The sequence below is a fragment of the Alosa alosa genome, chromosome 11 (genome assembly GCF_017589495.1).
Source record: "Alosa alosa isolate M-15738 ecotype Scorff River chromosome 11, AALO_Geno_1.1, whole genome shotgun sequence".
Lineage (NCBI taxonomy): Eukaryota > Metazoa > Chordata > Actinopteri > Clupeiformes > Clupeidae > Alosa > Alosa alosa.
This window is the reverse complement of record NC_063199.1, coordinates 10,597,487-10,612,953: the sequence shown is the minus strand read 5'-3', so window position 1 is coordinate 10,612,953 and position 15,467 is coordinate 10,597,487. Positions and strand designations below refer to the sequence as shown.

The 15,467-nt window shown below is 42.1% G+C and overlaps 1 protein-coding gene across 1 annotated transcript; it reads left to right on the top strand.

The window, feature by feature from the left end:
• Positions 1–741: 741 nt before the first annotated feature.
• On the top strand, positions 742–9,339 carry slc15a5 (solute carrier family 15 member 5). Its single transcript, XM_048257034.1, has 10 exons — positions 742–1,105; positions 1,681–1,903; positions 2,187–2,356; positions 2,495–2,718; positions 2,918–3,104; positions 3,255–3,443; positions 3,551–3,682; positions 4,078–4,186; positions 4,275–4,490; positions 9,263–9,339. Exons 1-9 carry the CDS (start codon positions 751–753, stop codon positions 4,408–4,410), a joined length of 1,725 nt encoding a protein of 574 aa, XP_048112991.1. The 5' UTR covers positions 742–750; the 3' UTR covers positions 4,411–4,490; positions 9,263–9,339.
• The last annotated feature ends 6,128 nt before the right edge of the window (positions 9,340–15,467 follow it).

The following is a 15,467-nucleotide window of genomic DNA, read 5'->3' as shown; positions in this document are numbered from 1 at the left end:
AAATTCATTTGAATCAAAGGGAGTGAGAACAGAATTTCCCAGGTGTCATTACTGGGAAATGAGCTGAAATTCTCTATAGTCATAGCTGTGAGACACACTACACTCACATGGTTGGTTAAAAGAAGCCTACAATTATGTCCTCACCGACTGCCTCTTTAACAGATGAGTGTGACATTCTTATATACTCTCTGGTACTAGACTTAATTAATTTTTATTTGCGCTTATTGCCAGAGTTTCTTTAATACTAGCTTGTCAATTGAGTCATCCTCATTAGGATGTAGTGTGTGTGCCAGATGCTACACTAAACGTATTAACTTGCCAGTGCACATGACAATGTTTACCAGCCTAATATTGGTGCTTATCTAATGTTTGGTTAAGATTTTTTTTGATGTCTAGTTTACTTACAGAATCATAAGAGATCTGAAGAAACTTGACTTTACAGCTGTCTCCTCAGACAAAAGGTTAATATTTCTGGATAGTGTCTGAAGGGGGCTGAACCATGCATACATCATTTTCATGTGTATTTTCAGCATCTCAGTGCCTTCTGGTGCCATCACGATGAGGCACCTCAAGAAATTGATTACATGGTCACAGATGGGTTCACACCCAAGTAAAGATAAAGCCTTTAGTCATCAGTGTCCCTGAAATGTAACAGCTAAGTGTGGAATGACCACACATGCTGTGAGTTTTTACAAAGGGAGGATGACCTCTCCTTCTCAGCAGTCAGAAGGGGAGCACTGCAGCAGCAGCATGGTGGCTGAGAACACGGAGGCTCACCTCCTCCGCCGGGTCTCCACCACACGGAGGCCAAGCGGGATGGCCCTGCCGCACAGCAGCAAGCCCCGGCACACCCGCAAGAAACTGCAGGTCATTATCTGTGTGCTCTTGGTGGAGCTGTGCGAGCGCTTCACCTTCTTTGGTATAGTCTGTAATATGATCCTCTTCTGCACAATCAAACTGGGATATGACAACCACCAGGCAGCCATTGTCAACTTGTGCTTTGTTGGAGCTAGCACCCTCACTCCAGTCCTGGTGGGCTGGTTTGCAGAGACATGCCTAGGAAGGACCAAGGTTCTCTATATGTGCGCCCTCATGCACTTCATTGGTAAGAATGTTTTTTTTTTCAAAGTTGTCTTTATCTGAAGGTAAGACAGTGGCAGTCGCTATTTCGCCAGATGTGTAAAATGCCCAGGCACTAATGCACCTCCACACTGTCATGGATGCTGGGTTTTGAAATGAGCACTAAAGCAAATTGGATATGTAGGATAGTTGAATAGTCCCTCTCCTCTTTAGCCCAGATGAGTCCATAATTTCCAAAAAGAATTGACCATTTTTATTGGTCTAACGACATGACCATTCCACTTTACCTCAGTGAATTTTAAATGAGCTTAGGCTCAGAAAGGATGGTAGCATTTCTGTATCATGTCTAAATAAAATGTATTCTTGCCATGGTTGAGTTTACACAGGAATTTACAAACTACAGTGCATTCTTCTCAGACATTTTTCTTGCACTATTATAATGACAAACATCAACAAAAGCAAGGTAATTTAAGCTTCACCAGCACCTAGACTGTCTTAAGACTGATCAGCTCTAGTTATTGCTCACATCTCGACTCCATTTCAGACTTGCTGCTGCAACACCACATCTCATCAGTCATTTTTTTTCAACTAAACTTTTAGGCACTGCTATGCTTCCAGTGGTGGCATTCCCTTTTGAGGACTTTTATATGGATACTCACAATATAATACACCACCTAGAGCCCAGGGAGCAGCAGATTCTATTCTACATTGGCCTCCTGGCTGCAGCTCTAGGAATAGGCGGCATTCGTGCCATCCTCTGTCCTCTGGGTGCCTACCACCTGCAGGGCTACGACCAACATCAGCTCCTATCCTTCTTCAACTGGTGGGTTTCACCTTTACTCTATCTGATATGCTGTGTAGAAATGGTCAAGGCTTTTCATAACAGCAGTTTTTAATGGTAAAATCTGTATACATTCAATCAATGCATGTTACTGGGGGTTTATGATTTTCTTATTATTATACATTGCAAACTAATTTAAAATGTTGCTGTGAAAATAGATTTTGAGGGCAAATAAATACTTCTAGATCAACAAAATCACCAGTGACTGGATACAAAAACTGAACATTTAAAATAGAAGAATGTAAGACCATCACTTGCATTATAGGTTCTATTGGCTGGTCAATCTGAATTCTACAGTGGTGTTCTTGGGAATCGCCTACATCCAGCAGTCAGTGGGCAAAAATCTAGGATTCCTTATTCCATTTACATCGGTTCTACTTGCACTTATTGCCATACATATGGTGCGAAGCAAACTCACCTTCCGTCCAAAGAAAGGTAGTTATGAGCCCTATATTTCTGCTAAATTACTCTTGGACTCTTCACTTAAACAAGATTATTAAAATCTAAATTTGTTTTAATGGTCTGTAAGAGAATATTTAGAAGAGAACAAATGGATTTGTTGCTTCTTTCTAGGAGGAAGCTCCTTACTGACCACAATGGGTGTCTTCCTGAACTCACTAAAGATGTGTTGTTTACATTACCGTTACTTGAGTGGGGACGTCTCCAGTTGGTTGGACCGGGCGAAGGAGAACAATGGTGGCCGATACAGTGAGACACATGTTGAGAATGTCAAGATCCTGTCCAAATTGTTTCCTCTTTTTGTCCTCCAGCTCCTCTACCGCACCTGCATAACACAGGCAAGTCCTTTAAGTACCTGAATAACACAGGCAAGTCCTTTAAGAGGTCATGAGTCACGTCTCACATCATTTAATATCTACAAAGACTAGATTCTAGAGAGGTGTAGAGGTTATCATTCATTTAGACAGTGTTAGTAAGGTGTTTAGCTGATGCCCTTGAAGAAATATCTTAACCAATGTGTGCACTGTGTGTGTACAGATTCCGTCAGGCTACTATCTCCAGACCATGCACTCCAATCTGAATTTGAATGGCTTTCTGCTGCCCGTAGCCGCCATGAAAGTGATTAGCATCTTACCACTACTGTTACTTGCTCCCCTACTTGAGTTTGTGAGCACCTGTCACCTGTCCATGCATAAAAAGCCCCTCTCTCCAGCCACAGCAATAAGTAAGGCTTACAGTGTTATTCTGTGAAATAAACATACAGAGGCATTCACTGTCATAATAGACTCAAATATGGGGACTGAGGATATCAAAATACGGTGTCTATGAGTGATGTTGTTTTACTTCAATGGTCACTGTGTTTATTTGCCTTAAGCTCTGGGTCATACATGTGCCACTCTTTCTACACTGGTGGCTGGCATCACAGAGATCTACAGGAAGGAATATCCCCTGGTGGAACAGACCTTGTCAGGGAAAGTGTTGCAGGTGTCCTCCATGGCCTGCTTCCAGCTCACACCCCAGTATATTCTACTGGGAGTTGCAGAGGCCCTAGTGACTCCAGCATGTAAGTCCTCTCCTTCCCTAAAGGTCATCTTAGAAACAGGCCCAAATGGACACTCAAATAACACTGAAACTCTGTTTGCAATTGTATCCCTGTCAAACTTCATCCAGGCTCTATCATTTCCTTCTGTCTGACTCCCAGTCATTTGCGTGGAATTGCTCTGCACTTTCTGACTCTATCCTATGGAGGAGGATGTTTCTTGGGTGCTTTAATTGTCCAGCTGGTCTTTTCAGTATCTGGCGGTAAGCTTCCTGTAGCCTATATTTTAAGGGTATTGGCCAAATTGGGGAAGACCTTAAAATATTTGTCATGAATGCTTCTGGTAAATGCTTGCTGGCTGCTATACCTGACACTGTCATTTGGACAGTGTTTCTAACCCAGACCACAAAACTCCATGTAGTGCAAAAGTGGCTGAAAAAGTGGCTCAGTGGCTGGTTGGAACATAATTTATCTGTCTTTCACATACCATTAAAATAAATTTGAAGATGATAAGTTGCCTATAAAAACAAATCTCAAAAGTGGTAGGCCTACATTTTATGAATTTTATCCAGTTGCTTTAATAACTTTAGGCTATACTTATTTTAAATGTGCAGTTAAGTTAGACTATTGATTGTGGGTTTTAAAAAACTATTTTTAGGTGGATTTTACCCGAATATTCTGAGTGATGGAAATCTGGAGGTTTTTTTCTTTCTATTGTCTATACTGATGGCAATGAACACCGTAGTCTTTTGGAAACTGTCACACAGGTAGGTTCCCTATCTTCTCATGACCTATATCTGTTTTGATATCCTTCACCAGTTTTATGACAGTAATGGCCTTATCTTCATCACCAAGGTACTCAGACCTATCTGTGGAGTTGGGAAAAGGAGTGAGGAGCAGTCATCTTGCTGAAAAACTGCTGCAGTACAAAGCGTGCCTCCGGTTCTATGACACAGTGCACTTTGGAACTCTGCCCTCTGTGGAAATTTAAACCTGTTTCGAGACTGATGACCCTGTAACGCTGGCGTTACGCACTCACAAAATCAGAGACATCAAGCCAAACACGGACAAGTTATTATTAGTCCATTAAATATTTTTTCTGAATGTATTTTTCTTAGGTAATCTATTACAATATATAATTGTTATAATGCTTACAGATCTAAGCGTCCTATTTCCCTGATATAGCCTAGCTGCTACAGTAGGCCTATTCTAAACATTTGGAAATGTAGGCCTAGCCTACATGATAGGCTACAGTCCAGTAGGGCAACAGCACTTTGATTCCAAGTGAGAATCTGTCTAGCTGACTGGAGTCTGTTGCCTACATGCCCCCATCATCATCCATACTACGCTCGAAGGAAAACCGGTCCGTGTAACGTTTTGCAGTGCTGTGTTCTATTTTCAGAATTCACATGAAAAATTATAAAAATAGGCTTTAAAATCTGTTATAAAGTTAAAAATTGAAATAATGCGTCAATTTTCTAATTTTCCTTTTTTGCGCTTGTGGTTGGACTGAACCACGAGCACCGGGGGGAGAACACCATCTAAGACGAAAGCGCCGCCTGAAGTTGTTCGTGATTTTTACTCATTACTTTAGAGATTAATAAATAAAACTTCGCCGATTTTTGGGAGATGGGACGTTAAACATAACTTTCAACCTATGTTGAACAGTATATTTGAATACCATGGCCATGCCATAGCCTACCATAGCAAACAATTCCCCAAAGCAGAATGCTTTGCCATCCATCAGTTTAGGCTATACAGGCCTATAGGCTACCCCAAGCACTGTTTGACATGGGGCGTTTTTGCTTATTTAACACTTTACACTAGACTAGGTTCATTAAACGAAGACACAACAGTGAATAATTTATCAATTTATCCATTTATTAATTTCAACAGCAAATAGCCTACATTGGCCTGTAGGCTACTACAGCTCAAGTCCTTGGTAATGCTCATGTAGGTCTCCAAAGCCTGCCAGAACAGCTATATATGAGACATGAGTAGAACACGTAGGCTAGCCTACTCATAAGTGTCAGGACGCAGCAATGTCTCCCTCTGCATCTGAAGTTCTGGTCTCGAGCTGACATTATCAATCGCTTGGCACCTTGATGCAAGCTGAACTGTGTTTGATAGCCTTCCATCTCTACATCCACTGATAAAATGTGATCACCAACACCGCACGCTCTGTTATCAGGTCACCCCCCCACCCACGCTTGTGGTTCAGCCCAACAAAAACGGTAAAAAAGGCAAAAATCCAATATTAACTGAATTTTACTTTTGTTTCCAATCCAGTTTTTGTTTTTTTCTTTATCTTGTGTGACTAATGACAAATGTAGAAAATAGCAGGAATTATCTATTTTGCTGACCAGTTAAAAAAATGAAAATGAACACATTTTTTATTTGGATCAGATGGATGGAGCAAATAGAACAAAGCGCTGCAAAGCATTACACGGACCAAAACTGTCTGCAGTTTGTCTCCACGGTTTCTGTGGATGGAAACATGGATCTACCTGAGCCGTTAAGGCAACGACTGGGAGGACTCACAAGAACCGTGTTTATTGACCAGAATAGTACGCAACCAACGCCAGAAGATCAATGTGTTTTTCTGAGTAAAGGTAACTGCAATTCGATATAAAGATAAAAAGAAAGTAGCATAGTGTCAACTGCAGCTCACCAGCAGAGGGACTCATAATGAGCGCAAGTTAAAGCGATGGTTCGGAGTAATTTCACCCTAGGGTCCTTTGCACCATGACCCCGAGCCAAACACCCTCCCAGAACCTTTTGTCCCTTGGTCGAGTACCGCTGTCAGAAACTAATACGTTTCTGCAGTCGTAATGGTACCAGCCTTTATCTCGTAAATTACCCCACTAATAATGCCCTGAATGGTACGAAACTTCTACAGTATGTTCTTTACTCATAGAAGTTTGTAAATACACAAGGAGTTTATTTAAATAAGACTTGCCTGATGGATGCTACTATCTGCTACTATACCACTGCGTCGACGTTACTTCCGTGAAGTCCGTGCTAGGACTTTTACGGGCTTTTCCCAAATCACGGAAGTAACGGCGACGCAGCGGTATAGTAGCAGATAGCCTGGATGGATTACTGCACGGGCCTACCGGGCCCAGGCCCAGGGGGCCAAGGGGTCAGGGGGCCCTGAAGTCCAAGCCTTTGCACGGAATCAATATCAACAAATCAGGATGTAGGCTATGAATCTGATTGAATTTAGTATTGGCCATCCCCAAAATGCACCAGACTACAGGAAATCACATCAAACAAATTAAACATTTTCTGGGGGAGGACCCCCAAACCCCCCCTCCCACATATACAACAATTAGTGGGGGGCCCTTAATACATCTGGGCCCAGGGGCCCAAAAGTTCATAATCCGTCTATGGCAGATAGTAGCATCCATCAGGCAAGTCTTATTTAAATAAACTCCTGGTGTATATACAAACTTTTCAATGCCTCGTTTTATGAGTAAAGAACATACTGTAGAAGTTTCGTACCATTCAGGGCATTATTAGTGGGGTAATTTACGAGATAAAAGTTGGTACCATTACGACTGCAGAAAATCATTAGTTTCTGACAGCGCTACTCGACCAGGGTTTAACCAAGGGAAAAAAGGTTCTGGGAGGGTGTTTGGCTCGGGGTCATGGTGCAAAGTAACCTGACCCAAGCCAGATGAATGTCGTTCCGCTTAGCTCCGCCTAGCTTCACTCACATCCATCTGGGACCTCTTCCATTGAGAGTGATTTCTCCAACCAACTTTATGGTTTAGCCAATCAGGACGCAGGGCGGGAGTTTCATAGATGTGACATAGCGTAGAAGCGACTGTGAGTCTGTTATTAGCGTCACGGGTTGGCTTCGATGTGAGTGGTTGAAGTAGCAAGCATTTTTTGATTAGGCCCAGCCTTCTGAAGCAACACTTCAATGGATCGGTTCCAGATGGATGAGTGGAGCTAGGCGGAGCGAAATTCATCTGGCTATTGCCAGGTTAGGTGCAAAGGACCCTAGGGTGAAATTACTCCGAACAATCGCTTTAACTTAGGCAGATAGGCGAGGAGCATCTTGCTGCAGCCTGCAGGAAGGCGGGGCTTGACATCAAGCCCAGCCCACATCCAAGTCAGCCATGTTTTTTGTATTATGTCACGCAGTTTAAAATTGCTGGCGGCGAGAGGGAGGCAGTCAGCAGCAGAGAGCTAGGACTCGCAACGAGACTGAGCGAGCTGCTACATTCTACAAACCAGCAACTTACTGCAAAACACGTTTTATTGTGTAATTCAACACGTAAACTGTGGATTCAAACCAGTGCAATAACTCGCAACAGCACCAACGTTTCCATAAGAACGCCGTTGTCACACTACTCGTTCGTCAGATGGCAAGAGGCTGCCGGCGGCCCACAGGTTTCGCTGCCGCCGGCGGACCGCTGAGTTTTTGCACATCGGTTCTAGTCAAAGTCAAAGTCAGCTTTATTGTCAATTTCTTCACATGTTCCAGACATACAAAGAGATCGAAATTACGTTTCTCACTATCCCACGGTGAAGACAAGACATTCTACCGCGGTCCGCTGGGCTGGGCCGACAAGTAGCCTATCTACCGGTGGTCCGATATCTGCTTGCTATCTGGGCAGTAGCCTATATTTGAGATGAGGATATGTCTATCTTGGTCTAACCGGTTAACGTTACACAATGCATGCTTCTGGTTCACCTGTTAATAAAGCAAAATCGCCCCTTGTAGGCTACATTTGGCTGTAATGGAGAATTCTTGCTGTTAAACTGATAGTCCATGATAATGAAACAACACACCATTCTACTTTTGAGGGCTAAATTAAATGAATGTTGGCTCGTTTTCCGTTTGAACACATTGTCATCAATATTTAAAATTACATTTTTTGAATGTGCATAGGCTATGGCTATGGCTTAAAAACCGGAAATCAAAGCAAAGCAAAGAAAACCTGGCTGAGTTGGATGTGGGCGGGGCTTGATGTCAAGCCTCGCCTTCCCGCAGGCTGCAGCGAGGTGTACTTGGAGGGGATTGGCTGCCTCGGCAGCAAAATAGCAATTGCTAGCTGGCAGATTTGTGTAAAACTTGAGAGTGACCGGTCACATTTGCTGATTTATTTGTCGTGGCTCTTGAACGTTAACGTTTAAGTTGGGTAGCGTCAGCCGGCTAGTAGCTATGCCTATGGACCAGGCAAGCTAAGCTATACTAGTGCTAGTTGGTTAGCATGATAAACATTGCTCATTGGTATCCCTAACAATAAGCACTCCCCATGTTCTGAACTTCTTAGACGATGAAGTTATCTCCAGTCTCCCTCTTCAGATGTCCCTTTACTTTAACCTGTGGTTTTTCCCTATGTGGTGGGTATGTGAAGTCATCATGCTCCACCTAAAGGTGTTGATAGGCTAGTTGTCTGTTTGTTAGTCCTGTCCTGTTGATTCACAACCTTTTTGTTTCCAAGGCCACCACCAGCTGTGTCCACCGAAATATTCCATCTGTGCACACTCTGAAGTCCAATATAGTTAGTTAAACATTCAAAACCAACTTTCTCCGTTCCAATAATCTTCAAATATCACGACATCATTTCCACATCGACATTGTCTATTGTATGATTATGTGTATTATCCTGCTTGAAATTTTCTAAAAGGGTCTCATTTGTTACTTCCGTGTGTTACAGCTTGACTGCATCTGGTGCTACAATTAATAATCTCAAATCAAGGCCTCCCTTGCAGCTACCTGAGATCCCCCTGTGGGTCAAACCCCCATGTTGAGAACCCTGCTGCACAAAATGTATCTTCATGTTAGGCCTACTTGAATTTCATCTAACTTTGTTTCTCCCATGCAGTATCCAGCCCTTCCTGACTACTACAAGTTTATTCTGGTGACTGTCCTAATATTGATGACCCTTATTGAGGAAATTAGGCTTTACCTTGGCTATGTTGGAAACCTACAAGAGAAGGTACATTTCTTTCTCTAGAGTAAACATTGTTCGTGAAATGAAATAAAACTCAAATCATTTAACATCTGGTGCTTCCTCTACAGGTATCAGAGCTGGCTGGCTTTTGGTTATTGAGTCTACTTTTGCAGTTCCCTCTCATTTTGTTTCAACTTTTTAATGAGTCCATCCTTGTTCAGCCACTGGAAAGAGGAGTCCATATAGTGCTGTCCTTGTTCGTTCTTACAGAGGTAACAGGCGATTTGTCAGTTCACTCTTCAAAAAGTTGATAGTTTTTTCAGAAGTTATAATTTCACTCACTTTTTTGATTGATGGTGTTCATGCAGAAAAAAAAACAATAATTATGTTCTTATGTAAAAGATAATTGATTTATTTTTGCCCTTTATCTGTGCAGGCTCTGTCAGGTTTTGTGGCCCTTCGAGAAATGGTACATCACACAGAAAGCCATTTCCATCTTCAGCAGTTTGCTGGTGTCCAGGAGCTGAGAACATGATTGAGAACTATCAGCAGTGGAGATTTACTAACAGAACGATCACTCTGCACTAATTAAGTGTCCTCTTCATTTTTACATAAATCATTCATGGAGAATGCATTAAACATTTGAATAGAGCTTTTACATTAGTTTGGTGAAGATGGTCATATTGCCAATGAATTTCAGTGGAATTGAACAGAATGGCTTCCAAAGAAAATCATATTGTAAATATCTGAGTGGCCAGCAAGTATCAAAGGTTTTATTTCTTAATTCAATATTGTAAAATACATGAATTAATTTGTTGAATACAATAAATAAATAATAATAATGTTAAATAAACAGACCAACAAACTCAAAAGCAATGGTTATGTGTTTTTTCTAACAAAAATGAAGTATAGTCTACTGCATACCTCAACAAACAAGTCCTGTGTATTATACAAATGTGTATTTTCCCAAATTTTTAAATTAAATAAAATCTACCTGCTCTAATGATTTATGTCTTGGTAAAGGCAATACCAACACACATCCATCTCTGCCACACTTACCTAAAATACCACTAAGACTGAGATGTACACTGAAGATAGACCATGCTGGCAAACTTGATCATCAACTCAGTACTTAACAACTTTGTCTATCTGTGCTGCAAAAAGTTCCTTGGGAAGTGGCTGTTCTCCATTTTTGTCCAGTTTATAGGGTCTGTCACACTCTGCAAATATGTCTGGGGAAGAGACCTGTAGAATCACCTGATATAACAGACATGTTTTATGGTCATCTGCCAGAGGTCTTAAGGTAAACCTGTGTAAAGAAATAACATTTATGATTTGCTTACTTTATTGCAAGAAAAAGAAGTTGTGTTTGAAATCATTGGACCAGCCTAACCAAACAAATTGATCAGTCTGGGATTCAGTCAAATGTTCCTTCTTACTTAACCTTGCAAGCTGATGATAACCCACATTGGCAATAAGGAAACAATGTATTTAACTTTTAATGTATACATTTACACACATTCTTGTTATTTGATGTTTGCTGGCCTTTCTATTACTGTTATATTGATCTGTCTAGCTCTAACACTGCCGCCACTGATTTGAATGTGTGAACTGTTCACTGCAATGGCATCCTCACTGGTCGCTGATTGGTCCATCCTGGTGACTGAGTGGTGACCGTGATTTGTTCAAGTAAGAGTTGTTCCTGGACCAACTTTCTAATGACGGTCCTGGACCAACAACTCTTTAACCAATCACAGCCTTGTGATGTCATCAATGTGAGCCTTATGCTTCTCCCATTGCCATTTTGAAATTTCCCTCCAGAAACATCCAGTGGATCACCAACTTGTATCTCAATACAGGTAGGTCCTTGCATATTTGTGTGTAAAATAGTTGTAAAATAAAGTAATTCTGAGTTGAATCTGAATATAGATTAGATTTTTTTTTATTTTCGTTTTAGCTGACTTGGTTTTATGTTTGTCTAATGTTAGCTGCCAGGCTAGGGACCATACATTTACTGTAATACATTAGCTTCCTAATAGGTAATTCAGTGGCTATGCATCTTAACCCTTTAGGCGCCAGAGGTTTTTTTTTCTCGAAACGATCAATTTTGACATCTTCATTTCAAAAGGCTATATCTTAAAAGTGATAAGAGATAGAGACTTTCTGTAAATTAGAGAAATATTAAGGATGACCCAAAGTTTATGTAGAGATTAAATGTTTATATCTAATTTGCATATTATGACGTCATATGGTGGCGGCCATCTTGGATTATAGAATTTTCATGAAAAGTCGCATGTTTGAATGATAAAATGCACCACTTCTTTCCCCCCAAAATGTCCCTCACCTTCTGTATGCTATATTGCACAATACTGAATGCTCAGGTAAATAGAAAGTAGTGAACAAACTGTGTAAATCATTACTAATAAATGGCAGAAACAAACCAAATGCATGTAGCGGTAGACTGGCCTTTTGCTGTAGAGATTTTCCATTTACTACATACAGTAGGCACTCTGATTCCATGTATGGGGCACATATATATTATTCAGATGACACACAAACACAAGTAGACAAGACCTGTTTAGTTCAAAAGCTCATTTGATTTGCCACAGCAAGGCACAGATCAGGAGTGAGATGACAAGACAAGAGACAATGTTAGTATTGTAACGATTTGATAGCGACACACACAGTTGTCCAATCAAAAGGTTTATTAGCTGAGAACAAGAGCAGGCACACAGACCAAGACACAGAACACAATACACACGGGGCAGGTCAAGCAGACACACACACTACACATACAGGGGAGGACGCAGCCCCCCACACAAAAAGGATCACACACGAGGGAGAACTAAAAGGGAAACATGTTACACTAAAGACACTAACTTTACACCTATAACTTAAGAGAATAACGACATAAACCCCCCAAATGTTCGCTCTCGTATCCCAGCATGCCTTTCGTGGGAGAACGCTAACACTGTCTTTTTGCGCCGACGCTACAGTATTTTTTTTCTTTTTGTTGTTGTTTTTGTTGATGTTTTTTTGTTTTTTTTCTTAGCTGACAAAGACACACAGATCACAAGGACATGAACACACAAAAAGGAACACATAGTGTATGTCCTAAATGATCAGGGAAATAGATAGCAAATCAACAGTGTAAATCATTACTAATAAATGGCTGACATTTTTTTTTTTTTTTATGTAGCAGGCCTTTTGCTGTAGCGATAATGACTCCCTATCCCTATCCATACAGGGCCGGCATTCCCATCATCTTGTGATAGACTATGCATGACCTAATGGCTCCCCTGCCCCGTGTCACCACCTCCACCATGCAAGCAGCATGGCCAGATCTGCCTCGCACGCGCTGAATGGAGAGAATTTGCGCAGCTCGGACTAGGCCTACTGTCATTCTCATTGCGACTCCCCACACTGCCTCTACGTTCCCCCTAACTGTCCTATGAGCACTTCGACATCGTCTAACATACCCAGTGGCATTAGACAAAGGCTCCACCACGTTACTGTCGCCGCGATTGCGGAGAGGCACACGGTCAGCTACATGGACATTACTGATTCACGCACTGATTCAATGCGCTGTGGCTCAAAAGTTTTGTTTAAAGCATGACCTTTTTCGGACTCGGGGATGACGTATGACATGTCTGCCATCTAGTGGAGTGGAGGTCGAACGAAATATGACACCCTATTTGACTAAATCGGCCGTTTTATTCAGTACCGCATCTTGTCGAGTAAACTCGACCGTGGCGCCTAGAGGGTTAATGTATTTCGAAGGGATACAGTAGTTAAAGTAGCTTTGAAGCTCATTTAGCAATCTTGGTGCAGCTGTTATTATGTTAGAGGCTAGGCTAGGGAAAATAAATGTATGCTACCAAATTAGCTTGCTAATAAGTGCAACATGCACTTATGTGAAGTGCCAAGCCGGTGTTATGTTAGTTCACTTGCTAAGGAGCACACTTTTGGACTACTAATGTAGCTTGGTAAAGCAGTAGCTTTTGTTTGTACGTGGTCCTGGAGCGACGTTGCCATGTTGGCCTTGTTCCAGGACCGACTTTAGAATGTTGGTCCAGGACCGTCTTTACAATGTTGGTCCAGGACCCACATTGTCATGTTAGTCCAGGACCGTCATTACAATGTTGGTCCAAGACCGGCTTTACAATGTTGGTCCAGGACCCACATTGTCATGTTTGACCAGGACCGTCTTTTTGTCATGTTTGTCCAGGACCATCTTTACAATGTTGGTCCAGGACCCACATTGTCATGTTTGTCCAGGACTGTCATTACAATGTTGGTCCAGGACCCACATTGTCATGTTTGTCCAGGACCGTCATTACAATGTTGGTCCAGGACCCACATTGTCATGTTTGTCCAGGACCGACATTTTCATGTTTGTCCAGGACCGTCATTACAATGTTGGTCCAGGACCGACTTTACAATGTTGTCTTTACAATGTTGGTCAGGGACCGTCTTTAGAATTTTGGTCCAGCACCGTGTTTACAATGTTAATAGCCACTGAATTACAGTAAATGTATGGTCCCTAGCCTGGCAGCTAACATTAGACAAACTTGGAACAAAGTCGGCTAAAACGAAAATATCTAAGGTGCATATAGATTCAACTCAGAATTATTTTACACACAAAAAGGACCTACCTGTATTGAGATACAAGTTATGGTAACCCACTGGTTGTTTCTGGAGGGAAATTTCAAAATGGCAATGGGAGAAGCAGAAGGCTCACATTGATGACATCACAAGGCTGTGATTGGTTAAAGAGTTGTTGGTCCAGGACCGTCTTTAGAATGTTGGTCCAGGAACAACTCTTACTTGAACAAATCACGGTCACTGTGACGGTGTGTATGCTACTACTGTGTCCAAGGCTGCTTAGGGTCTGTGCTGCTGAACTGGGGGAGCCACTAAAGCACATCTTTAACCTGTGTCTCCGTCTCGGAAGAGTCCCAACACTGTGGAAGACATCATGTCTCATCACCGTCCCCTAGAAGCCACACCCAAGTGAGCTCAATGACTTCAGGCCGGTCGCTCTAACATCACACGTGATGAAGACCATGGGGTGACTGGTTTTGGGGATACTCAGACCACAGGTACGCCATGCACTAGACCGGCTACAGTTTGCATACCAGGAGAAAGTGGGCATGGACTCCACAGGAAACAGTGCTCTCTCCAGTCCTGTTCACTCTGTACACATCAGACTTCTGCTACAACACAGTCATGCCACATGCAGAAGTTTTCGGATAATACTGCAATTGTGGGGTGTTTCAGGGATGGGGAGGAGGAGGAATACAGGAGCCTGGTGGAGGCAATGGTGCAGGCAATGGTGGAGGCAATGGTGCAAACTCAACCACCTACAGCTCAACACTTCTAAGACCAAGGAGATGGTGGTGGATTTCCGGAGGTCTAAGCCCGCTCTGCTGCCTGTCACCATTGAGGAGGTCAATGTGGAGGTGGTAAACACATATGTATGTATCAGCGGTTTCAGGCCCAAAAAAAGGACTTGAATTTCCCCTTGGGGATCCATAAAGTATATATCTATCTATCTATCTACTATGAATAGGTGTTCCAGACTGTGATCTCAGTGAGAAAATGAACTGACAAAAGGACAGAGCCAGTCTATTAAGTCTAACCCTTTATCATTTATCTCTGAAATATTTGGCGGTTGTTATAGCACTTAACCCATAACTACACTATATCAGAGCCATATAAAGGTACCTTTACATGGCTCTGCACTATATACATTGATTACTGTATACACAAGCCTCAATTCACGACTGGCTCAAGGTCATTCTTGGCATGGCCGGCAGCGGAGTAACTGGACTCTCCCTGCTTTAATTATGTATGGAAGAGTTGTTTTTAGCCAAATAGTGATCTGGGTTTCTTTTGTCTTTTGTCTGGTTAAGAACATGAGCACAATGGCCAGGGTTCAGTTTCAGTGTGTGTTCAAATCAGGGACCTATTCACAGACAGATGAATAGGAAGCTCTCTGACAGTACCTTTTCTCAGATGGTGCTGGGACTACTCATGGAATGTTCTGACTGATGCTTCCCCTCAGGTCTGTCAATTTTCCTGTGTCCAGCTTGATCATACCCAATCCTGCCTGGTCACCTGATGGAAAGAGACA

Coding starts and splice junctions, on each gene's coding strand:
- slc15a5 (XM_048257034.1), top strand. CDS start 751: ATGGTGGCTGAGAACACGGAGGCTCACCTCCTCCGCCGGGTCTCCACC. Junction 2,719..2,917: donor ACCGCACCTGCATAACACAG/GCAAGTCCTTTA, acceptor GTGTGTGTACAG/ATTCCGTCAGGCTACTATCT. Junction 3,105..3,254: donor CTCTCCAGCCACAGCAATAA/GTAAGGCTTACA, acceptor ATTTGCCTTAAG/CTCTGGGTCATACATGTGCC.